This window comes from Mesoplodon mirus, assembly GCF_964341445.2.
Source record: "Mesoplodon mirus genome assembly, chromosome: 6".
Classification (NCBI taxonomy): domain Eukaryota; kingdom Metazoa; phylum Chordata; class Mammalia; order Artiodactyla; family Ziphiidae; genus Mesoplodon; species Mesoplodon mirus.
The window spans coordinates 68264698-68289726 of record NC_138982.1 but is presented as its reverse complement, the minus strand read 5'-3'; the positions used below and the strand labels follow the sequence as shown (position 1 = coordinate 68289726).

The window sequence follows — 25029 nt, the reverse complement described above, 5'->3', positions numbered from 1 at the left end:
TGGCCAAAGATGAATAACCATGCGTCATAGAATTAATGCAATTCAGTAAATCTACTGCATTCTTTTTAATGACTGAATAGAATCAAATGACCACAAATTAAGTCATGAAACAGAAGGTCTTTGAGATGAAGCTTACTGTGGGACCAAGCCTAAATGGCAGCCCCAACGTTATTTTAAACATGAACATAAGAAGTGGTGAAAGCAGTGATTCAGTGTTCAAGACAGTAAAAGAATTTGCAATTAAGATTTTCACCAAATCTAACCATACCCCTCAAAAACATCCACAGGCACTGACTCTTCAACTGCCATATCTTTACCCCAGCCTCACAGAGGTAAACACCGGTCCGGAAGGGGATAAGCCTAACTTCAGCTCCAGCAGCTGAAACTCATCAGCAGGTCCGACAGATACAAGTTTAAACTCTGTCTGGGCTGAGCAGAGTAAATAGGCAGGCTGGCTTTAAAAATACAAAGAGTGAAATGTATATCCTTTACTTGAGAGTCTATCATCTATGCAGATCCAAAAAGGAGAATGGGATTGAGACTGGGTTGGGGAGGGACGGCAACAGTCGAATCAAAGAGTCCATCCATAGAAATGTTCACTTATAAGAAAATTTGTTTCTTACTGCCCTCCTCCCTGCTAGGGGCAGGATCTCCTACCCCCAGCACCCTGCCAAAAACAAAAGCCCAGCCGGACTCATACGTGAGTCATGGTCCCTGCATAGACACCATCTGAGTCAGACACGCAGCCATCCTCTTCCAGCTGTCAGATATTTAATCCTACTCACCTTTCTCCAACACACAGTGCTAACCAACTCACCCATTCTCTCTCCTTTTCCTTTTTAAAATTCCTGCTAAAGGCCCACACATAGCAGCTCAGAGGCACTCAAAAGAGAAAAATTTGAAGTCAACTGAATTTCTTCCACGAAAAAATATCTAGCTATATTTCCTGCCACTTTTTCTTTACAGATAGCTCCACATTTTTGTTTACAAACTTGGAATCATAGTATACCTATTGTTTTAGAGCTTGGTTTTTGTTTCTGTTTTTGACTTAACAATACATCCGGAATATTTGCCCATATCCATAACTGTTCCATTATATATATTTTTACTAGCTGCATAATGGCCTGTCATATATTTCACCATAATATACTTTTTTTTGTAGTTCTATCAATCTTTTTTGAAATTGGGGTATAGTTGTTTTACAATGTTGTGTTAGTTTCTACTGTACAGCAAAGTGAATCAGCCATATGTATCATATATCCCCTCTTTTTTGGGTTTCCTTCCCATTTAGGTCACCACAGAGCACTAAACAGAGTTCCCTGTGCTATGCAGCAGGTTCTCATTAGTTATCTATGTTATACATATCAGTGTATATTTGTCAGTCCATAACATACTTAATCTCTTATTGTTAGACACTGAAGTTGTTTCCAATTTTTTGTTTTGTTTTTGTTTTGCTTTTTTTTTAATCTTCTCTTTTATTCTTCCATTCATGAATTTATTCTAGCCTTCTTATAGTGCCCTGGCTTCTCACCACACTCTCCTAGAATAAAATGCCAACTTTGTGACCTTGTATAATTTAACCTCTGAGCCTTAGTTTTCTCATACGCAAAATGGAGATCATAATACTTGTTTTAGGTGTATCTGAGGATTAGAAGTAATACATATGAAGTGCCTACAATATAGTAGATGCTCAAAAGTGGCGATTCTTTTTATTTCAGAAAGTAGATTGCTGAGAAATCGTTTGGCTTTAATTAAGAGAAAGTAGACCACATTTGGCACCTAGGAGAGATGGCTGTTTTATTCCATTATTATTGCAGTATCAGAAGAGTGCTCATTCTGGTCTTCAATTCGTGCAGAAAATATTTCTGGTGAAAATGCATTTTTTAACATTAAGATCCTATAATTCCAAATTTAATTACATATACGTGGTCATTATTGAAGGAACTAGACACTGATGTGGAATTAGAATCAGCAGCTGTCTGAGGAATGCAAGTATTTATAGCTCCCTAGAGAATCGGGTTAGGCTACAAGGGCTGCTCCTTCACCATAGAAAAGCTGGTGAACGCTAGTCCACTTCTCTGTCCATTACTTAAGTAGTGAGAAGATTCTGTGGCCGTGTGGAGTCGGATGCCTACCAGCCCTCACGCAAACACATACAGATGGAAGGTCCAGAACTAATGAGCCTTAGAAAAGGGAGCAGACAAAAAGTATGCGCAGGATTGGGAGAAGAAAACCCAGAGAGGGCCATTCACACTCCAGCCGCCTTTGGAGCTACCTTCCCTGGCTTTCGCTGAGGAAACCAAAAGCCTGAGTCCTGTAAGACGTGGGGTGAGGACAGGACATGAAGAGACATGGTGCTCCCCTTTCCCCCAGTCCTCTCCCCAGTTTGAAACTGCCCTTAACTGCTCTGGGCACATAACGGTGGGAGAGCCGGCTTTCCATCCCTCTTCTGCATTTGCTTCCCCCATCCCAAAGACCACTTTTCTACTGCAGTTAGTTCCCTGCTCATTCACTCTTCTTGGTTAACACCTTACTTACTAGTTAATGTCCAGGTAAGTGAAAGTGTTTCCTTTCTCATCTATAAGATAGGGAGTGTCTAGTAAGTATTTTTTTGAGTTCTCTTCCAATGCTCTATATAGTCCACATTTCTATTTGTATATTGTGATTTAATGATCCAAGCATTCGGTACCTGTTAGAAGACCTGATTTCTGTCCCTGGATCAACTACTACTATGCATCCACTTAATATAGGGGTCATGAACTGTAACATGCCTGCAGGGGCCAGCAAGAAACATAAAGGAATGAAGTAGCCCAGATAAAAGGCCATAAGTGGGACCGTAGTGAACTAGAAAGTGTGTGCCCTGGCCAAAGGGGAGGCATCAGCTCAGCACTGGCCAGTCGGTGCTGTGGGTTTTGCAGAGATGTTATTGCCTGATCATCAAACGAACAAACAAATGAACAGTTAAACATCCCCTTTCTTTCTAATATAGTTGTAAAAATCATTTATAGTCCTTCTGTGTGTATGATCATATATGTTAGACCAGCAGTGTTTGCACCTATGTGAATATCACTCTTTTTTAAAAAGTCAGCTCAGCCATAAAAAGGAATGAAATTTTGCCATTTGCAGCAACATGGATGGACTTAGAGGGCATTATGCTTTGTGAAATGTCACACAGAGAAAGACAAATACTGTATGATATCACTTATATGTGGAATCTTAAAAAATACAGCAAACTAGTGAATATAACAAAAAAGAAGCAGACTCACAGATATAGAGAAAAAACTAGTAGTTACCACCTTTGGCATCTAGGAGAGATGGCTGTGGGGAAACGGAAGCAGGAGGGGCAACATAGGGGTAGTGGAGTAAGAGGTACAAACTATTAGGTATAAAATAAGCTACAAGGATATATTGTACAACACAGGGAATATAGCCAATATTTTATAATAACTATAACGGAGCATAACCTTTAAAAATTGAGAATTACCGTATTGTACACCTGTAACTTATACAACATTGTACAGCAACTATACTTCAATTTTAAAATTTTTTACATATTTAAAAAGTCAAATTAGGGCTTCCCTGGTGGCGCAGTGGTTGAGAGTCCGCCTGCCGATGCAGGGGACGCGGGTTCGTGCCCTGGCCTGGGAGGATCCCGCATGCCGTGGAGCGGCTGGGCCTGTGAGCCATGGCCACTGAGCCTGCGCGTCTGGAGCCTGTGCTCTGCAGCGGGAGAGGCCACAGCAGTGAGAGAGGCCCGCGTACCACAAAAAACAAAAAAACAAAACAAAAGTCAAATTATCATCCCATGCATTGCACACTCTTTAGCAAAAGAAAGTTAACACAATCTCACTAAAGTAAAATAAGAAATAGCAGTATATTTTCACAATAACAAATATTGGGAAGTAGAAACTTTGTGTTTCCTTTTTTTTTTTCAATAGTAATTCTGTAACTTTCATGGTAAATGTCAATACAAAACAGTCAGTAGGGAAAAGAAGAGTAAGGAGTAAGTTTTGGGAAATGGGAAAGGTATTTCACAATTTATTAAGGAATAGAGGCACCTCATTTTAACCCACCTCAGCACATTCTGTAGACACACCATCACACACGCAGTACATCTAGAACTTACCCAAACCTCAATTGTTCCCACGTTCTTTCTTCATGACAAATCCTTAGAAAAATGAAGTGTGTTTACAGCTACCCTTGGGTAATTACAATCCACATTTTATATTCCATCCCCTTTGAAATTCTCATGAAACAGGAAAAGATAATGGGTGATAATATTCATTATGTAGAAAGCCTTTGAATAATGCATCAGAGATCCATTAAAATATATAGAAATAATATATTTTAACAGCCCAGCCACGAACTAGTTGGGAATACTGAGTAATGAATGTCATGGCAGGGCCAGAGGCTCTCACAGCCACACTGGTTTTGGACAGAGGATGAGCAATGCATGTTTGAAATCCATAGGCATTTCAAAGTTTCCTCTCACTCTGTTTCTTAAGGAAACCATACAGTTGCCTTGAAATTATAAGCAACTACAGGAGGCATTATGTGCTTCAAATTATATTGCCATCACAGGCAAGACCTAATAAATCCAAACCTAGGGTTAAGTGCAGTATGGGGGAAAGGCCACTGGATTCAAAAACCAGAGGCCCAGCCTATAGTCTCTTGCTTTGTGATCTTGTACCATTTATCTGTTGCCATGGTGGTGATGTGTAATAAAAACCCACCCACATCAGTGGCATCCAATGTTAAGCACTGATTGCTGCTGATGATGAGAGCTGGGTTCCCATGGGGCTTACTCGTGTGTCTGTGATTGATTGGCTATGGATTGGCGAGGTACCGCTACTGCTTGCTCTTGGCTGAGCTCCGTCAGGTGCCTGGGGCTTCAGTTGGGACAACGGTCGATTGAGTTCTGTGCTACGAAGCCCCTCCTCTGCCAGCAGGCTGAGCTGGACTTGTTCTGCGGGCAGCGGCACGGTTCCCTGGGGCAGCGGGGAGTGGGGGGGGCGGATTCAGGGGCTCGTAACTGGAATACTGTCACTTCCTCTGCATTCTGTTGGCCAAGGCAAGTCAGGAGGCCAGCCCAGGGGTCTGGAAATAGACTCCACCTCTTGATGGAGAACCCTCAGTCTTATAGGGGGACCAGATAGAGAGAGGGGAAGAATTGGGACCATTTTAATAATCAGGCTGTCACAGATCTGGGGCAAGTTATCTGACTTCTTTGAGTAACCGCTGCCTTGCCTGTAATCCACAGGTGGTTGTACAGCCCAAGGAGAGAATGAACTGAACACACTTTTTTTTTTTTTTTTTGCGGTATGTGGGCCTCTCACTGTTGTGGCCTTTCCCATTGCGGAGCACAGGCTCCGGACACACAGGCTCAACGGCCATGGCTCACGGGCCCAGCCGCTCCGCGGCATGTGGGATCCTCCCGGACCGGGGCACGAACCCGTGTCCCCTGCATCGGCAGGTGGACTCTCAACCACTGCGCCACCAGGGAAGCCCAGTGCACACACTTTTAAACTCAAATTCACTGTAACCGTTCAAGTGAAATTAACTAAGGCATGGTGCAGGGGATAGAACCAAAGAATCTTCAGCATTCCTCTGTGGATGCTGGCGGTCTAAGCTAGTGCTGGGAGATTCCTGTTTTTAAAAATCAGAAAACACGGGCTTCCCTGGTGGCGCAGTGGTTGAGAGTCCGCCTGCCGACTCAGGGGACACGGGTTCGTGCCCCGGTCCGGGAGGATCCCACATGCCGTGGAGCGGCTAGGCCCATTAGGCATGGCCGCTGGGCCTGCGCGTCCGAAGCCTGTGCTCCACAACGGGAGAGGCCACAACAGTGAAAGGCCCGCGTACTGCTTAAAAAAAAAAAAAAAAAAAAAAAAAAATCAGAAAACACCAAATAGTTCTGGGATTCGGAGCTGGCCGTCAGACCAGGCCACTCCCAGTCACTGCAACCCAAGGCCAAGGACAAAGGCCAGATTCCCAATGCTTCTGCCCCACTAGAGGTCACAGCAAACTTTAAGACCATCCCATCGCTTCTCCCACGGAGTAAACTGGTCTTGTCCCTGTATTTTGAAAAGGTATTGTCTTTATAGCAAATCATCTCACCAGGTAGCTAGGTTTTTGAGATATCCTCTTAGTAAAGATCCTTCCATCCCCATCATTCTCTCAATTCCGAGCATATTTTCATAATATCCCTGCTGACAGTAGTTGGAGGTCAGCACATGTGTTTTCTAAGTAAGTTTTCCTCACTGTAAATGCCAAGTGGACACTGGTGCTGAACAGCCTATCAGCTAAATGCTTTCCCGATCCTGGCCAACAGGAACTGTCACTCAGAAAGCCACGTTCACTCACACTGAGATGTCCAGGAAGCACACTTAGTCTCTGTCTCTTCACGTTTCTGAGCCTTCTCCATCCGTGACAGCCCCCTCTCCATACCCTCGCATCCCTGTCCGTAACTCTGGGCTGCAGTGTGGTTTTTCATGGCATAAGGAGAAGAGGTTTCCGGGGTGACCAGGACGCAGACCTTCCAGTAATCAAATCCACAGGCAAGGCAGACATCAAGCAGCCTTTTGCTCATAGCCCTCTGCCGGATAGCCATTCCAAACATCAAGTAGCCCTGAATTGGATACCTTAAATTATATCACTAATTAACAAGAAGAGGTTAGTGTTTTGTTTTCACCTCAGACGGTGCCTGAGAGCTTCAAGCAAATTAACCCCCGGCTGCGGGGATCTCGCCAGACTGCGTAGCCTGGTTATAGGCGAGACACCGCAGCGTGAGGGACACGGGCTCCGAGTGGCTGGAGGGAGGGCCTCAGAACAGCCATGCCTCCCCGGGATGGGAAGCGGCCAGGAACAGGGGTTATCGTTCCTGGACCCAGTGGCACAGAGTCCTTCAGCAGCACTGGCCGCTGCTTGGGAGCTGTGGTCGAGTTTCCCCAAAGCCGCCTTCATCTTAAACCCTCTTAAAGGCTAAAGGCAAACAAATCCTTCTTGAAACCTGAGTCCGTTTTAAGATGTCTGTACTAAAATCCCCGCTGAACTATTAGCTGTAATATCATATAATTTCCTTTTCCTGAGAGTAACACTCTTGGTGATTACCGCTATAAGGAATCATAAAGCTCACCCTGTAAGAAGCTCTGCTCAGTTTCCCACGGTGATAATGTGTTACTAAGGCGATTTTCTGAATTTCTACCTGAGGTGTTTTTTCATTTCACTCCGACTACTAAATCCTTCCCTTTTCTTTTTTCTTGGTCTTTCCTGAGTTAGAAACGCTGCATGGGATAGTTGATTTAGGTCTGAGTTGATCCTTAGCACAAAGGTCAGTTTGGGGGCAGAACAACAGAATTTATGATCAGACTTTCTTCATAATGAAAATATATATCTTTGGCTGTTTTAAACCTTATTTTGCAGTGGTATCATGTGTTATTTTATATTTTTATAATCTGTGTATATAGTGTCTTCTTTCTTCTTTTCAAGACTTTAGTTATTCAATAAATAGGAAATACTACATAATCCTTGATTCGAATTAGGTTGAATTTAAAATGTCTTTATTTTAAAATATGACTTTAAAATATGTCTGTTTTTAATTTGCACTTTTTAAATTTCCGCTGTTGTCCGATCCATGGATCTTGAGTTTTATTGTTAAAAATGGGTTGATTTGGGTTTTTTTTACCAACTACAGACAATAAAATTTAAAACTTAATTTATATGGGGTCAAAGGGTAACCTGAACATATTACATTTCTCCAGGAAAAAAAAAAAATATATATATATATATATATTCTAATGGTAGAAAGTTAAAAGGAGACAAATTCCAGCTCAATAAATGTTCAAGCTGCCTAACAGTGAAAGTCAGCTCGGGACGCCCCCAGTGAGTCAGTTGTGCATCTGGAATTGCTGTGACCAGGCCGGGTATTCAAGTAGGTGACTGCAGGGGTCCCTCTACAAAGTCACATCACCTTTAAAATTCTGTGGTTTTTTTGTCTAGGCTTTCAGAAAGTAGAGAAAGGAGGATAATGAACAGGCACAGAGCACCTGCCCTGTGCCCACCTCTGAGCTCTTTTCATCCTTTCTACAAACCACTGAATTATTCACCCTATTTGACAGATGAGGAAACTGAGGTTCATAAAGTAATGTGCCTTGGGAAAGAAGTAAGGATTCAAACCTAAGTCCTACTGATTCCAAGCACCCTGAGCTGATCACAGCAGAACCTGCCGCTTTCTGCAGCCAGCCCTAGGCCTGGGTCTGCTTGCCTGCACCAGAGGGTAGTGGGGGAATGGAACTGGACCTACAGAGGGAAAGGCTGCGTTTCTCTCTTGGGGAAAATAAGCTGGGACTTTCCGTAATTAGAGAAGTTAACAATAGGTGGCGGTACATACCCGTAACAATGATGGTGCCTGTGCTAAATCAGTACATTTTCTTTTTCTGAGTTCTGTATTGTTTTCAGTCAAAGTGCTTTAAATGAGTCATTTGAGCAATTTATGCAGAGCATCCCTACCCATTTGAATTTAAAAAAAAGCAAATGGGAATGTCAGCTATCAGATGAGTTGCTCTTTGCATTTCTCACTGTGACAATAATAATGCCAGAGCAGATTTGGTGTCCCCTGTCCTAAACCTGGCTTCCAGGAACCTCCTATGACCCCTTGCTGCTTAGGAGTTTCCTTCTGCCTTTTCTTTCTCTAAACTTACAGACTGGGCCTACTAGGGATGCTAAGAAAGTGCTTCTTGAAAAACACTCTGTTGTCAAACAGCAATGAAATGTGTTCGACTTCAAATGAAGGTTAGGACAGAGTTGGATCCACAGCCTGGTTGCGTGTATAGCAGATACACAGCCGGCTGGCCCTTTGTGACCACATTTCCAGCAACATCCCTCTGGAGCTTCCCAGATTCGCCACAAACATAATGAGCTCCCAAGACATCTCTGCCTCTGAGGCTCTGGACGCGAGGCAGTCTGTAGAGCCTTGTCATGTTCCAACATTCTGCTTTTCTGACTAAGCTGGAGGTTTCCTTAAGTTTCTCGAGAGTGAACCTCTGGTGTGTTTTTTTCTTAATGACATAAATGGGCTCCCTTGGTTGGCTTTTGACAACCGCCTCAAATAAAATTTTCCTTCAGACGACCTTATTTGAGAAAAAAAAGGAGTCTTTCTTCGGAGAGCTCTGGCCCCGGGATGCTGTATCTAATGAGTATCATTGGATTGTCCCCATGGGGTAGGACACTAGATGACACCAGGCAGCCTTATTTGGCTGAGGACCCATTCCTCTTCATTGACAAAAAATGAAGAACCTAGGAGTAAGACAGAAATAAAGACACAGACCTACGAGAGAATGGACTTGAGGATATGGGGAGGGGGAAGGGTAAGCTGTGACAAAGCGAGAGAGTGGCATGGACATATGTACACTACCAAATGTAAAATAGATAGCTAGTGGGAAGCAGCCGCATAGCACAGGGAGATCAGCTCGGTGGTTTGTGACCGCCTGGAGGGGTAGGAGAGGGAGGGTGGGAGGGAGGGAGACGCAACAGGGAAGAGATATGGGAACATATGTATATGTATAACTGATTCACTTCGTTATAAAGCAGAAACTAACACACCATTGTAAAGCAATTATACTCCAATAAAGATGTAAAAAAAGAAAAGTAAACTCAGTGTCTCAACGCATTTTCATTGTGTACCAACTATGTGTTTGGTATTGTGCTGGTTGCTATAATGTGGCCTGAAATTACTTTTCTCCCAGCATGAATTTGTGTGTGGAAAAAAAACTAATACAGTATGAGTTAAAAGTTATCATCTTATCATTTATCAACTTATCAAGTTATCTTCTAGTAAAGGTTATCATTTATGAGTTGGGAGTATTATTGCTCACTCACTGCTTCCTGTGAAGAACACATTAAACTACTTTCTTTAGCAAAATCAGGCAGTTCTTTTGGATGCTACCAGATAACAAATAGCTGAATGTAATTAGTGTCCTGTTTGCTTCTGCCCAGCCTGCAGAGTGGGATGAACCTGCAGATATGCTTTGTCAACGACAGCGGCAGCGATAAGGACAGCGATGCTGATGACAGCAAGACCGAAACGAGCTTGGACACCCCCTTGTCTCCCATGGTGAGTCCCAAAGCTGCCACTGAGGCTCAGAGTGTGCTTTCCTGGTCATTTAGCTTCTTTTCTGTTGTTAGTCAGAAACAAACATTTCAGAGATTAAAAAAGCAGTGTCTCATGACATTTCTTGACACGGCATGCTCCTAAAATTTGACAGTGATTGAAAAATAAAAACTGTGATCCAAGAAGGAAACATAAGCTCTGTTAAAGTTAGCGACCACTTTCATACTAAATCATAAGAGAAATCACATAGGCCCTAAAAATTATAAAAGAAAATACACTATATACCAATCCTTCCCCACTGGGCTTAGAAATATGAGCACAGACTAGCAATGGGACACATTTTAAAAGGCAGGGGATGGGGTCCAGGCAGGGGTGGGAATGGTAGCACATAGCTGTTGCTCAGAGAAACCAGCAAGGTAATGTGGGTTAAACATTGGTTACTATTCCTTGCACACGTATTACAAAAGATGGCTTGATGATCCTGGGTGCTTGTTGCTGGATTTCTTTCCTCTCTGGGAGGTCTATCGCCTTTCGTACCAAAGACTAACTAACAGGAACCCGTGTTGGTTGTTGAGTGCAATGCCGCGTCAGAACTGCGTAGGATATCTGAGATCCTGTCCGCTCCAGGGAGCAACGCACCGCCTTAGCTCTGGGTTAAATATTTTGCTGTGTCTGTTCACTTCAAGAAAGGTTTGAGAGTAAGAATCAAAGAAATGTCTCAAGTTTGTTGCAAATATATATTCTCCCTATTATTAATTATGTTACTTTTTATGCTAAAATCAGAGTCTATCACTGACTGAGGAAATAAAGTAGCTTTTAAAATGTTACTTGCAATTGGTACAAGTCAGATCAAGAGCTGAGTCCCTTGACAGAGGGGACTCTTGGCTACTTTGAGAGAGGGCTCAGGGAAGACTAGCTCATCTCCAAAGATGGTACCCGGCACGCAAAGCTCAGGGCTGCTCTTTTTCCCTTCACAGAGCAAACAGAGTTCTTCCTATTCGGATAGAGACACTACTGAAGAGGAATCCGAATCCCTGGATGACATGGATTTCCTCACAAGGCAAAAGAAATTGCAAGCCGAAGCCAAAATGGCCCTTGCCATGGCCAAACCAATGGCCAAAATGCAAGTAGAAGTGGAAAAACAGAACAGGAAAAAGTCTCCCGTCGCTGATCTTGTAAGCAGCGAACGCTGAAATGCAAGCGAGTGTTTGGTGGCTGCAAGTGGTTGAGGCTGTCCCAGTCCTTTCCCAGAGTTATGCAAACTTGGGTTTTTACAAGGCAGTGTGTAAAACGTACTGTCATTGAGAAATATTTAAGTCTGTTTCTTTTTCCTTCCTACTGTATCACTGAAGGATACATACGCAACAGATTTCACTCACAAAAGTAAACTTTGCTCTTGATTCATACCTACTGTGTTTCTTAGGGGCAGTATTAGCTGTCATGGGAATATTTTAATTCCTTTAAAGCAATCTCAGTTTAATCATATCTACTGTGTTTCTTAGGGGCAGTATTAGCTATCATGGGAATATTTTAATTCCTTTAAAGCAGTCTCAGTTTAAGAACCCATTGCTATGGCAAACTCACTATTGCTTTAGCTCTTGTTCCCCCCTTTTCAATGAAGACAGTATGGCCGAGTGGATGAGAGCCCTGGGCTTTGGAGCTTAAGACTAGCTCTGCCATTGACCTACTGTGGGGCTCTGGACACGTCTCAGTTTTCTCATCTATAAAATGGGAATAATAATAATAGCTGTGTCAGAGCACGATTGTGGAAAAAGTAGTCAAAGCACTTAGCACAGTGCTTGTAGCATGCTGTAAGTTAATAAGTAGCTGATATTATTAATTTTATCCATGTCATTGACATTACTTGAGCTCCCTGGTAATTCATTTGTGGATATAATAATTGACTCTCAGTTGTAGACCAGTCCAAACGCTTTTGATTTGAGTAGTGTCCCATTCTGATGCCAATAGTGTTTCAGATGATGTGCGTATATGGAGGGCCTCACATTGGGAAAGTCAGATGGGGAAAGCTTTTAAGCAAGGAACCTGAAGTGGGTGAATGAAGGTGGGTCTTTTAGGAGAAAACTGGGTCGTACGTTCAGTGTGCTTGCTGCTCACTCCTCCATTTCTTCCCTTTCTGTCTTCAGCTGCCACACATGCCTCATATAAGTGAATGCTTGATGAAAAGAAGTTTAAAGCCCACTGACCTGAGAGACATGACTATTGGGCAGCTACAAGTGATAGTCAATGATCTCCATTCCCAGATAGAAAGTAAGTGTAAGATGCTCTGGAAAATGGGATATTAAGTGTAAAATATCATGGGATGGATAGTACTACTTCCTGGATTCAGTTCCTTGGTACGTTTCATTGGGGTCCTCCTATGTACTTGCAAGGAAAAGAAGAGAATCACAAGGCTCTCTTTTTGTTTTTGTTTTTTTTACTGTAAAATGTTGAGAAACTTTAAGACTTTTTCAAGGTTCACAAAGGTTAGGGATCCTTTTTATTCATCTGAAATCCCCAGCTCCCAGCACAGTGCCTGGCATATATTTGGCTCCCAACGCCTGTTTGTGGAATATAATTTAGTAGTTACAAGTCATTTATTATACAGTTATACTCTCAGCTTTACTTGCACGTACATTCATTTTAGGTCATCAAATTCTATTCGACTTATGCTGTGGGACTCCAGGTGGTGAAAGTATATGTGACCGATATGTGAAAATTATAGGGTGAGAAAGCATGGGCCTTTTCCCTCCAGAATGAAGAAGGGCCTCCACAGGAAGTGTGCAGGGTGGATGGTGAGTTAGTGGCATTCACTCGAAGTGGTTACGCAGGGAATGGCAGGTGCTGGACCAATGAGAGAGCTCACTCACTGGGAAAGCGTGCTTAGCCCAGGTGAACTCACGAGCCCTCCAGCCTCTGGAACATACAAGTCCATAAAGTCCGTAGGCTGATAGATTAAAACCACCTAAGAGACATGCCAACCGAATGCAAACCAACTAGATGTATTTACTTATTCAGGTACAATAAAGGTATTGTGGTTATGTTAAATTTTTTTAAAAGAGACGTGTCTTTAGAGACACATACTGAAGCATTTACAGATGAAATAATATGATGTCTGAAATTCTCTTTCAAATGATCTAGTGGGAGAAGGGGAGATAGATGAGTTCAAGACTGGCCATGAGTTGATAACTGTTGAAGCCGGCTGGATGCATGGGGCAGGGGGATTCCTTAAACAATTCTCTTTACTTTTGTATCTCTTTGAAAATGTCCATAATAAAAAATTTAAAACTTCATACAGAAAAGACATTCCCACGCACTATGCAGGCACTCTACTGAGTACTAGTATAAAAAGCTACCCTAAGAACCCACTAGAAAAAATAAAATTGGATGTATTCAGTGGCAAGTTAATACCTTCAGCATTTTAAAATCAAGAGAAAGGGGCTTCCCTGGTGGCGCAGTGGTTGAGAGTCCACCTGCCGATGCAGGGGGACACGGGTTCGTGCCCCGGTCCGGGAAGATCCCACATGCTGCGGAGCGGCTGGGCCCGTGAGCCATGGCCACTGAACCTGCGCGTCCGGAGCCTGTGCTCCGCAACGGGAGAGGCCACAACAGTGAGAGGCCCACGTACCGCAAAAAAATAAAAAATAAAAAAATAAAATAAATAAAAAAAATAAAATCAAGAGAAAGGATTTAACATTTTAATTAGGAAACCATAGATTCACAGGCTTTTTAAAAATTCTACTACATTTTAGGGGCTTCCCTGGTGGCACAGTGGTTGAGAGTCCACCTGCCAATGCAGGTGACACAGGTTTGTGCCCTGGTCCGGGAAGATCCCACATGCCGCGGAGCGGCTGGGCCCGTGAGCCATGGCCGCTGAGCCTGTGTGTCCGGAGCCTGTGCTCTGCAACGGGAGAGGCCACAACAGTGAGAGGCCCGTGTACCACAAGAAAAAAAAAAAAAAATTCTACTACATTTTAATTTTAGTTGAGCATAAATTACTAGGAATTAAGGACTTAAAAGGCTTTCTGATCTTTTACCACTGAAACATCCTTCTTAGACTTTTAAATAATAACATTGCCAGCTAGTCCTTTTCAGGAGTAGATGGAGTTTTAGACCTCTTTGTATGACTTGTTTTGTCCTTTTTTAAATTGAAAACTAATCTGAACTAAAGGCAGACAAATGCATCATTTGAGGTCAGGATCTCTGAAAACATTTCCAAGGAGGACCTCGCTGAATACCCCCTTCCTTTCTTTGGTGTCTGGGCCCAGAGCTCTTGCTAAATGAATGCTATCCCTCATGTGTCCACATGTCCAGACCTAGAAGCTTTTATTCTTAGCTGATGTGAGGGGGAAAAAGCAAGAGAGAGCCCCCTGCTTGTTTATATTTTTCAATGGCAGAAGCCAAATTAAACCCAGTACACTGATTTCAGGAAGACTAGTTATGTTTCCATCTATTTTATGCCCAGTATAAATCCTAAAGAATATTTTCCTCAGCACCCATTGTCCAGAGAACTCAGGGGTTATTTCTTCAGGTCTTACACATCTGGTTCTCCCACAGCTTTAGATATTACTGTTTCCTAGAACAACCTGCACGTAGGGCTGCCCCTTTCCTCGACCCCGAGGAGCCTTTGAGCATCCTCAAGGCGCCTTCCTCCGCAGCAGGGGCTCTGATGTGGCTCTTGTCAGGCGCAGTGGCCCCTCCAGCTCTCCGTGTGGCAGGAGCACCCTGAAGATGAACGGTGGAAAACTTAACGTGCCCCAGACTTCTGCATTCACATTTCTTGAAAACCAAATCCCGCTTCCTCTAACAAGCTGTTTTCCTAACAGCTAACAATTTCTTTTCCCACTCTAATGTGAAGGTAATTGGATATACTTTGTACTCCTTTTCTTTCAACACTTCTATAAGTATGCAAGCTAGTCGTGCTCTCAAATTGGTGACTTCTCCTGGGCTTACGAGAAGCTAATGTAAGAACTCTACATTTTAGCAAAAATAGCCTCCTGCTATGTTTAGCTGTTTGTATATATGTATGTATCTATCGTACATATATAATGGTGCATACGTAGTTTCACATCCTGACTTAGATGCAATTTTATCTGTTTCTAAATGCTTTCGTTTCTTTGCCCCAGGCTTGAATGAAGAGTTGGTCCAGCTGCTTCTCATCCGAGATGAGCTGCACACAGAGCAAGATGCCATGCTGGTGGACATCGAGGACTTGACCAGGTCAGTGGTGCCTCATCTTTCCAAAGAAGGAAAGAAGCCTGGGATGGTTGGAAGTCTAACAATTAAGGCAAGAGCGAGCTCTAGAGAACTTCTTTCCTTACTTCCATGAGTAACTCGCCTAATCTCTGCTGGTGTCAGCTGTTTAGATGGAGGGGAAGCGGCCAAAACTGCTCCCATCCAAATGCATGGCTTCTTCACTACTATCCTCCCCTAGTGATGGATTGTAAGTGCATTAGAACTTCACCCACCCCCACTTAAATCAGGTCAGCAATTCTGGCCTAAGGACTTTATCCTGAAGGACTGTCCCCTTGAGAGTCGTCCCTAAGCCATTCCATGCTGGCACGATTCCAGCACGTGGTGGGTGCCACCAAGTGGCACTTGCTGTTATATGACCCGACTCTTGATCGCATCTGCCATGCCCGGAAGCAAGGACACTGGCATCTTTCCACAGCACCAGCGCCACCAGATTGCTCTCACCATGGGGAGACTCCAAGACTTGAGTTTCTAGCTGGGCCTGGTTCCGAGCGCCTGTCTGTAAAGAGGTAAAGAATGCTTCCTTCCCTGGGGGTTAGGGAAACTAGGCTAATGCTGGTCAAGATCTTGCATTTCTTCATAGTTTTCCTTGTGGAAAAGCCTCTCACCATAAATATATAAAGTATATGAAATACTGTGAGCATTCCTATGATCCTGTATTGTATTTACGATGCCACCTTTTCTGAGACAGTTTATAGGAAGTCTTTAAACTACAAGGCAACAGTTACTATTAATCCCAGAAATGGTATTCAGAGAGTAGAAGCTCCCAAGGAGAGAAAGAAAACTGCTTGTCACGGTAACATAAGGAATTAACCACATGATCCAGAACCATCCAAGAGAAGTTTGAAAACATATGTAGTGAAAATGCTCTCAGCACTCACCACAGGGACCACTTCTCAATGTGTAACACTGGGTAAAATATTTTTCCAAATGCAGTGTTCTAAAAATAGCTTGGGTAGCAAAATAAATGCTGCAGAACTATGTTTACGTTTGTTTTTAAAGACCTGTGGGCAGCACTTTCTTTTGTATGCTTTGGATGTTATATTGCCTCAACCCTAACAAAAAAACAAAACAAAAAAAACCAGAAGTTCTCCTCATACCTTCTTAGCATATTTGCCTGCATGTGAAATATAGTAACACTCAAATACTATTATTGCCCCCTACAGCTGTATTCAGGCACTGCACCAACAATTGTAAGACACCTGCCTTTTTGTTAGGCTAACAACTTTGCATATAGGGATTAAGATTCTGGGAAATCAGTAGTGAAATATACAACCAGGACATGCATCTTCTGAAAAATATATAGACTCTTTTGTCAATTCTGTGGCTTGCCTATGATAACAGAGACCGTTTCTCTGCCCCTCAGAGCAGCGTTGGCACCCCTCGTTGCTAAGACGACATTCAGAGGCTCCTCCCTTCTCTCAGAATGTTAGGCTGTTACTTAGGTTTGCAGTGAATTTTGCTTATCCCTTCAGATGGTGTGATCATGGGAGACAGGGTGGGCAGAACCATGGGGTTCGAAGGAGAGGGGTCACTAATTTAAAGGTACTAGAGGAACCCTTTAAATTAGAGCAGGTGCGGAGAAGTTTCTATGCCCATTCCTAGCTGAAGAAATATAATTTTGCTCATGGAGGGACCTAAGGATACTTAAACTTCCCTAAAGGTAGCAGTGCCAGGGTTTTGCAGCCAGATCCCAGAAGGCTGAGAGCTTGGCCGCTGAGAAGCCCTGTTCACCTATTCCCTTTACCTGTGCAGCTCCTACCATTCAGGTGTCAGTTCAGATCGGTGGTTCTCAATTTTGGCTGCACATTGGAACCAGCCTGGGGAGCTTTTAAAATACTGATGTCTGGGTCTCACTCCCAGAGATTCTGATTTAATTATTCTGTGAAGTAGCTTGTGCATTAGGAGTTTTTAAATCTTTCCAGATGATTCCAATGCACAGCCTAATTTGAAAACCATGGGTTTCTCTTTGGAGAAGTGCTTCCTGATCCCCCAAGACTGATGTAGGGCCCTCTGTGCTCCTGGCAGCATGGCATCCCTCCCAAGTAGAGGCTAATCCTATTGTATTATATGGTTTACAACCAACCTGGCTATAAGCCCCCTGAAAGCAGAGACAACACTATTTTCATTCATTGCTGTGTCCCCAGAACCTAATACAGGGCCTGCCAAGTACATAGTAGGTCCTCAGTAGGGATTGTTGATAAAAAGAAGTCCTTGTGGGGCTTGAGTGAAATAAATCCTAATAAAGACTTTATAAATAGTTGACGAGAACCTTTTGGTTTTGTGGACGGAAACCCTTTCCCTCCTTTGTTTACAATTTTAATGAAATTCACCCTTGTTATGTATGTCTCAAAATAACACCCAGCTTTCAATATTTTCTGAAGCTCTTGCCTGCCTATTCTTTCCTTCTCTCTCAGAAAACCCCTTGTTTGTATGCACACACACACACACACACACGCACAGATACATATTTTAAAATTGCTATAAGAACTATACTTTAATTAGCTACCATGGAGTCTTAGTCACTGGGCATCAAAATATTTCTTGAGCTGAATTTGTTCAAGTGAGGCCCATGAGCTACTTTATGAAAATGATAAAGAAGATGGTCTGCTAGAAGGCATAATTTCCTTTTTAGGAATAGGGTGCTATTGATGTCTTTTTCCTGAGTCCCTTTGTTGGTAAATGAATATCAGAATATTCTCTGTGGGCTGCTGCATGTGGCAGGGACACTGCTGTCAGTTCTCTGTGTCTGAATGTATTTGTGGTCTTCCCTGGAACACAGATGGGAGACATTCTGCATAATGCCAGTGAGTTAAACTTGATGTCACTGACTACCCAGGTCTAGGCAGCACCGAGAAACTGCCCCTGGACCTTTGATGACAGCTGGAAACCACACCCTTAGATGCTTTTCTCTTGCCAGATTTATAATTTCCTAAGATCCTCTTTCAAAACATTTGTTTCTTGCAGCCTTCAGACCCTGCCAGTCTCTGGGAAGACGTTTACTTAGTGCCTGATCGAGTGATGTAAGCAGCTTGGCCATTCCTCCCACTCCATCTCCACTGGCCAGCTGCCGGTTAGCCCAACTTTGGGCTCACAGGCCGTACGTAATAGGGCTTGATGAGTAAGACTCACCCCACCCTGTTGCCCCCTCACTGCCGTGATCTTGCCCTTGGGACTAACTGAGGGGGAAAAATATGCAAATGTGGGAAATCTTGACATCCACAAAGGCCTACCGTTTGTTTGGAAGACATTAGCCTTTGTAAGAATAAAATTGAACTATTGTATTATTAACAAGAGCCTTGTTAATACTTAGGTTTGCATCTATGTGCGTGTTTGGATAAAGTCACGCAGTTACTTTCTATCACAGCACCTTGTTTTGACTTTTTGCTGAGCACTTAATCTTCTATCTGCTATCTCCTTGCTTGCTGTCTGTTCCTTTCTTGTCTCTTTCCATTAGAATATATGCTCCATGAGAACAAAGATCATTGTCTGCTCACCACCAGATCCCCAGCACCAGGAGCACAGAGAAGGCACATATTAAACATTTGTTGAATAAATTATCCTAGTTACTTTTCTCTTTTCATTTTTAAACACGGCACTTTTCTTCTCAAAGCAATGTGACATCTACATGTCTCAGGTTAATCCAGTGGCTTACTAAATAAAAGGAATCGTACATAGAATATAAAAATTGGAAGAGGGCAAATCCATTTGAATTAAGTACCGTTTCTTGATTCTCTTGATTTCACTGTGAGTAACTCCGAGCCTCCGTTTGGAGGATGTTTTAGCTGTTGATGGGAAAGCAGTTTGGCTTTCTCCTTAGCACTAAATAATTGCATTATTCATTTTACAGACACGCTGAGAGTCAGCAGAAGCACATGGCCGAGAAAATGCCTGCAAAGTGAAAAGAAGCCATCCAACCAGAGGACAAGCTAGAATTTATTTTGCTTCTGTGGTTGTAAAAATGCTGTTGCTAAAGGTGGCATAGAAACAAACAAATATCAGTGTTAGTCATCGATAATGTCTGAAGCTTAACGTCCAGTGATTGGCCTTTGCTTCTTAATTTATTTTAATTTTTTTACTGTGCCACTAAATACCAGGCATTTTAATAAAATATTGTTCCAAAAAATGTACAGTACTTACACCATCACAAATCATGGTTAATCAAAGAGGGTAGTTTTAACTTTATTTTTATTTGTTTAGAGATTCTGAGTTGGAGCAGTATTTTACCATTGACTGCTTTCATTCTTCACTGTAGTTTTAAAGAAGAACTGTAAATGACGGTGCTATCCAAGTCAAAAAATACATGCCTGCCTCGTAGTGAAGTTGTAGGTCTCTGTACTATGTATATTTTAATCAGTTTTCAACATTTTGTGAATGTTGACTACCTGAAGTTCATTTTTAGATGTGCTATTAACATTCTGTTGGATTCAGAGGGTTCCTTAAAAGTTTTATGTATAAATATGTAAAATAAAAATTAAAACTTTGTTTCATAGGATATGTCTTTTTGCTCACTAGCAAGCCCTACACTGGCTGTACTTCGTCCCTCTTCACTCTTCCTCAACTGAAATCCCCACTGGGAAGCTTTTATCAGTGAAGAAACAAAGGGCTCCAGAGGACAAGAAATGCAGGGAATCGCCAAGAAGATTGTGGAGAGTATGGGAGTGTGTGTGTGTGTGTGTGTGTGTGTGTGTGTGTGTGTGTGTGTGATCCAAAGATGACAACATCAGGCACATCAGAGCCAGCACTGTTACTGCTGAAAGTTATCAGTCTGGAATTTCAATACTTTATTATTTAATAGCTGCTGGTCTTGTCAGAGCCAATGACTGCATCCAAACTGCATTTCCCGAATTTGCTACGTGAACAGATGATGCCTGCATTTACACTTTTCCCAAGGCCAGTTGGTGCCATTTTTCACATTTTAACCACTTCTATTGGTCTCATGAAGAAAAATGCCAAGTCTAAAGCAGATTACAGACTGTTCCTCAATAGGTAGAGAGTTTCAGAAAATCGATGTAATTAGCGAATGTCCACGCAGGTATTAGAGAACCTTAAACTAAAGCTGAGATGAGCAATCAACATTCCAGAACCACCCACAGACCACCTGGTTTCACTATAAGGTCCGTGATGTAATCTGAAGATAGAAGGTTAGTCAGCTTCCTTTTTTAAAAATACCCAGATAGATATTTTAAGTAATTCAGAGTTGCCAATTTTCATAGCCTTCTTATTTTAGTAAAATAGTCCATCTTACATTGAAACACTCATCATTTCTTTATGGGCTTCAATCAAGTTATTTTCATTTGGAATAGAAAAATAATGCAGCCCATAAATATATTTTGGTTTTCGACAGTTGGCTACGGAAAAAGGTTGCTCGCCACTGGGCTTAAGGGTGGAGCCCGAAGTCCTCTTTGCATCAAGGTCTCTAACTGAGCCCCGAAGTCCTGCACCAGCTGTCAGTGCTCCCCTGGGGTGACCCCAGCCCTGAAAATCCAGGCACAGCTGGTGGAGCTTTGTTGCTTCAGCTGGGTGAGAATATTGGTCACTAAGTCAGCGGTTCTCATCTTCAGCGACACAGTGGAATCACTTGGGGAACTTTAGAAACCACGGGGGCCTGGGTCCCACGCCCATAGACACTGATTTAATTGGTCCAGGGTGTGGTGTGGGCAACAGGATTTTTTAAAGGTCCCTTGGTGACACTAATGTAAAGAACCACTGCCTTGGACTTCCTTCTTTTTTAGCTTTTCTTAAACCATTTTTTAGAATCTATTTTTTTTTCTAACTGAAATATATTCCTATTAATTTGGAACTTTGGGGGAAAGCCAACCTAGGAAGAGTGCCACGAAAATGCCTGAGCCCAAGTGAGAGCGGTAACGTGACCGAAACCTCCTACAGTGACATCTGTAACCTGAAATCCTGACGCTAAAACTCAGCCCACCAAGAAAGACGATCTTCATTTTTTAAATCCTTGCCAGAACTGCCAACTCCAATAAGAATTTAGAAATGAGTTTTCTCTTTGTCTTAAGCAATGCTGCCTCTCTGGCTTGAAATATGTTCTGAAGAAATCCATGGCCTCGAAATGCTTCAGTTGTCTGAAACCCATAATTATAAGTGAAGAGCCCTAACTCGAGAAGGAAGGAAGTGAGATTACACCCACAAGTGCCCCTCAAAACACTTTCGGGGGCAAAGCCAGCTGAAAGAAGAGCAGTTCTTCCCACCACCCCAAGACCATCACAGGAGATTATACCAGTGTACCCATGTTCCTTTCACACTTCCCTGCCTCTGGTAGAGATGTCACCAAGTGACTCACCTCCAAGGGGATTCTTACAAAATTGGGTCTTTCCAGTCCCTTTGATTAGCTTTTTCAGCAAGGACTGGGATCATTCCCAACAGGATTCTTATCTGCACTAGATCACCCTTCCATACATTAATTAGCACCCTCACTAGTTTACCTGGCTTAGTTAGATGCTAGAATTCCTGAGTTAAAAAATAGGGCCACCTATCCTCCCAATTTTAAGAGAGAGGTGTAAGCAAGAATGCACAGGCTCTGGGGCCAGAAGGGACTGGGCACAATGCTGACTCCACCATCTTCCTAGTGATTTGACCTTAAGCAAGTTACTAAAACTCTATGTTATCTTATTTTACCTTCTGCAAATAATACCTCTTGGGATTATTCTAAAGATTGAATAAAACAGTGTCCGTGAAAGCACTGGCACCCAGTAGATACCCAATAATTGATGACAGAAGTAAATGATCACAGTTTGGGTGGAGGAGGCATTCTGTATTTTACCAGTTTCTGAGGTTTAACACATCCTTGTAGGCTTTTTCTTGTTTATTAATCATTAACTTACAAAATAGATGCTTAAGGGAAGAGTTCAATCTTCAAGCCCCCCTCCCTCCTCCAAATACTGATGTTAAAACTTAGAGTGGGGCTTCCCTGGTGGCGCAGTGGTTGAGAGTCCGCCTGCCGATGCAGGGGAAACGGGTTCGTGCCCCGGTCTGGGAAGATCCCACATGCCGCGGAGCGGCTGGGCCCGTGAGCCATGGCCGCTGGGCCTGTGCGTCCGGAGCCTGTGCTCCGCAGTGGGAGAGGCCACAACAGTGAGAGGCCCACATACTGCAAAAAAAAAAAAAAAAAAAAAAAAACTTAGAGTGTATTCTCACACATCTTTCTCCACACTTATTCAAACAGATACACACATACAGGTTTTGTATTTCGATTTGTTTATGCAAAGGTGGGAGCACATAAAACTCAGTGCTTTGCAACCTGCTTTATCCGTGGACACCCTTCTAGGTCAGTACATACAGACCTAAGCCATTCTTTTAAACAGCTGTATAGTAATGCCCAGTATGCTGGAACATACTTTTATTAGTCATTCCCTTTACTGATGGACATGAAAGATCTTCCCAGATCTCTGCCACTAAAAACAGCAATGCAATAAACATGCTTGTACTTACATCTCCTTGTGCTTTAATTCTGTGATGACCTCGTTTTTTTCTTTAACCATTACTTGGTATTTGTTTAGATACTTCAAACTACAGAGAGCTAATTAAGGTAGGGAAGACCAGGTGAGTCTACTGAAGAGAAGTTCAGTTTCTTAAAATTAGACCAACTCCTCTTATATGACTAACACCAACTCATTTCTAGAGCATAGGTGTTACTTCCTTGATGCAACTGTTTCTTTCTCTCTACTACACACACACACACACACACGTGCACGCGCGTGTGCACACGTGCATGCAACTTAGCCTCCAAGGATTGTCATCTGCTTCCTGAATACAGATTTTTCTCTATTTCCTGTTTGAGGGTAGAGGCAAACCTCAGCCATCTTTGTAATGACAGCCCTCAGCACAGAACGCAGAGTTTTCTCTCGAAGAGAAACGCTGATCTTTGGGACCCACCCTTTTTTTTTTTTTTTTTTTTTGCAGTACGCGGGCCTCTCACTGTTGTGGCCTCTCCCGTTGCGGCGCACAGGCTCTGGACGCTCAGGCTCAGCGGCCATGGCTCACGGGCCCAGCCGCTCTGCGGCATGTGGGATCTTCCCGGACCGGGGCACGAACCTGCGTCTCCTGCATCAGCAGGCAGACTCTCAACCACTGCGCCACCAGGGAATCCCGGGACCCACCCTTTTGACACTTCCACTAGCTGGTGGACCCTACTCTTCCTGATGCCTGACACCTCTTCTCTCAGCTGCCGGAGGAGCCCCTCAGCCTGATTTTCACTCAGGTTTAATCTCATTGTTTTCAAGCTTGAAACCCCGTGACTGGCTGACTCTTCTTAAGTCCCTCCCCTCTCAAAATTTTGATCTATGATCCCGGAGACTTTCCTTCTACAGAATGTCATCTCTGCTGTCTCTGACAGACAGCTCTATGGCGGGTATACCTAGCCATCTACTGAAATTCATCCCTCTCCACCATGTTCTTAGTTACAGAGTTGTCCCTGGGAAGTGGCTAAACAAACAGGGACTGCATTTCCCACCCACCATCCATTTGCATTTAGATGTGACCCATGACCGATTTTCACCAACAGAGTGAGTGGGATGTGTCTTAATTCTAGCCAAGGCTTTGAAGAAGGGGTTTGCCTTCTCCATGGTTTCTTTTTCTCCTTGCACCAGCTGCTATCACAAGGACCTAGAGGAAGGCAGAGCCACAATATGGAAGGAGTTTGGGTCCCTGAGTCCACTGCACGAGGAGAGCTGCCTGCTGTCCAGTAGGGTTTGCCCCATACGGTTGCAGAAGTGAGAAGAACTCTGATTATGTTTGAGCCATTATACTGCATTGAATCTCTTTGTTACCATAGCTAGCATTACCATAACTAATGCAAGTCCTTAACAAGGACAGCCATAGTCCTTTAAGAAAGAGCTGGAACACAAACCCAGGTATCTGAAGACAAACGCTGTGTTCTTAACCACCAACCCACACTGCTAGAGGCTGTGCCTCTTCCCTCTAGAAAATCTTCTCTAGGTCATTGACTCACCCTTTTTCACTTCATGGACCTCTTCAGTTTAGTTTAAATCCTAACCCCCAGTCTGTATTTTCCTTTAGCCACTGGGGCAGAAACTGGATAAGGTCAAAATAAGATTTGTCATGAGCAAACAATCAATTCATGCCAGAAACAAGAACTTGGATTTTACTATAATGTCAGAAACACAAATATTTATCAAGTGACTACAGGAGACCACTTTGGTGTCCAACTGGAAGAGCCTTGAGTATCTGCAATCCTCAGCACCAGGCTTTGACTATTACCACCCAGCTGAATTCTGATGCTTAGAAATGCAATTACCTTTTGCATTGACGTTCATTTATTTTTTCTAAATAGGATATGACACATTCTTTATGAAGTAGGTTGATGGGTAATGAGTTTTTCAGGATATTTTAATTGAGGCTTATAGTCAGTTGTTGGTATAAATTAGTATTATATTAAATAATTTATGAATTATGGTCTAGCTGTGCAGAATGAAAAGAACGTCTCACTCCTAATTTCTGAGAATCCAAAAGGTCTTTCATTTAGTAGCTTTGGTAGGAAATGATTTACCAGGACTAATTAATTGGCCGTAGGAAATGCTTTGCCTGAGCATCCTTCTCTCCATCCATCCCCCTATTCTGTAACAATGCTCTGCCTATGTTTGTAACACGGCCCTTGTTTTTAAAACTATTGAATCCACTTCCTTGCACACTGT

The 25029-nt window shown here is 42.9% G+C and overlaps 1 protein-coding gene across 7 annotated transcripts in view; it reads left to right on the top strand.

Moving 5' to 3' along the window:
• The window catches only part of SCHIP1 (schwannomin interacting protein 1), a 127789-nt gene extending 107942 nt beyond the window's left edge, over positions 1-19847 (top strand). For 4 of the 7 annotated variants that reach the window (XM_082625178.1, XM_082625181.1, XM_082625180.1 and 1 more), the window contains 6 exons: positions 9991-10108; positions 11083-11280; positions 12250-12373; positions 15229-15322; positions 15749-15864; positions 19206-19847. In XM_082625178.1, coding sequence (XP_082481304.1) covers positions 9991-10108; positions 11083-11280; positions 12250-12373; positions 15229-15322; positions 15749-15830 — 616 coding nt within the window. In that variant the 3' untranslated portion in view covers positions 15831-15864; positions 19206-19847. The remainder of the gene's footprint in view (positions 1-9990; positions 10109-11082; positions 11281-12249; positions 12374-15228; positions 15323-15748; positions 15865-19205) is intronic. The other 3 variants (XM_082625179.1, XM_082625176.1, XM_082625177.1) reach the window with 2 other exon arrangements.
• Positions 19848-25029: the final 5182 nt, after the last annotated feature.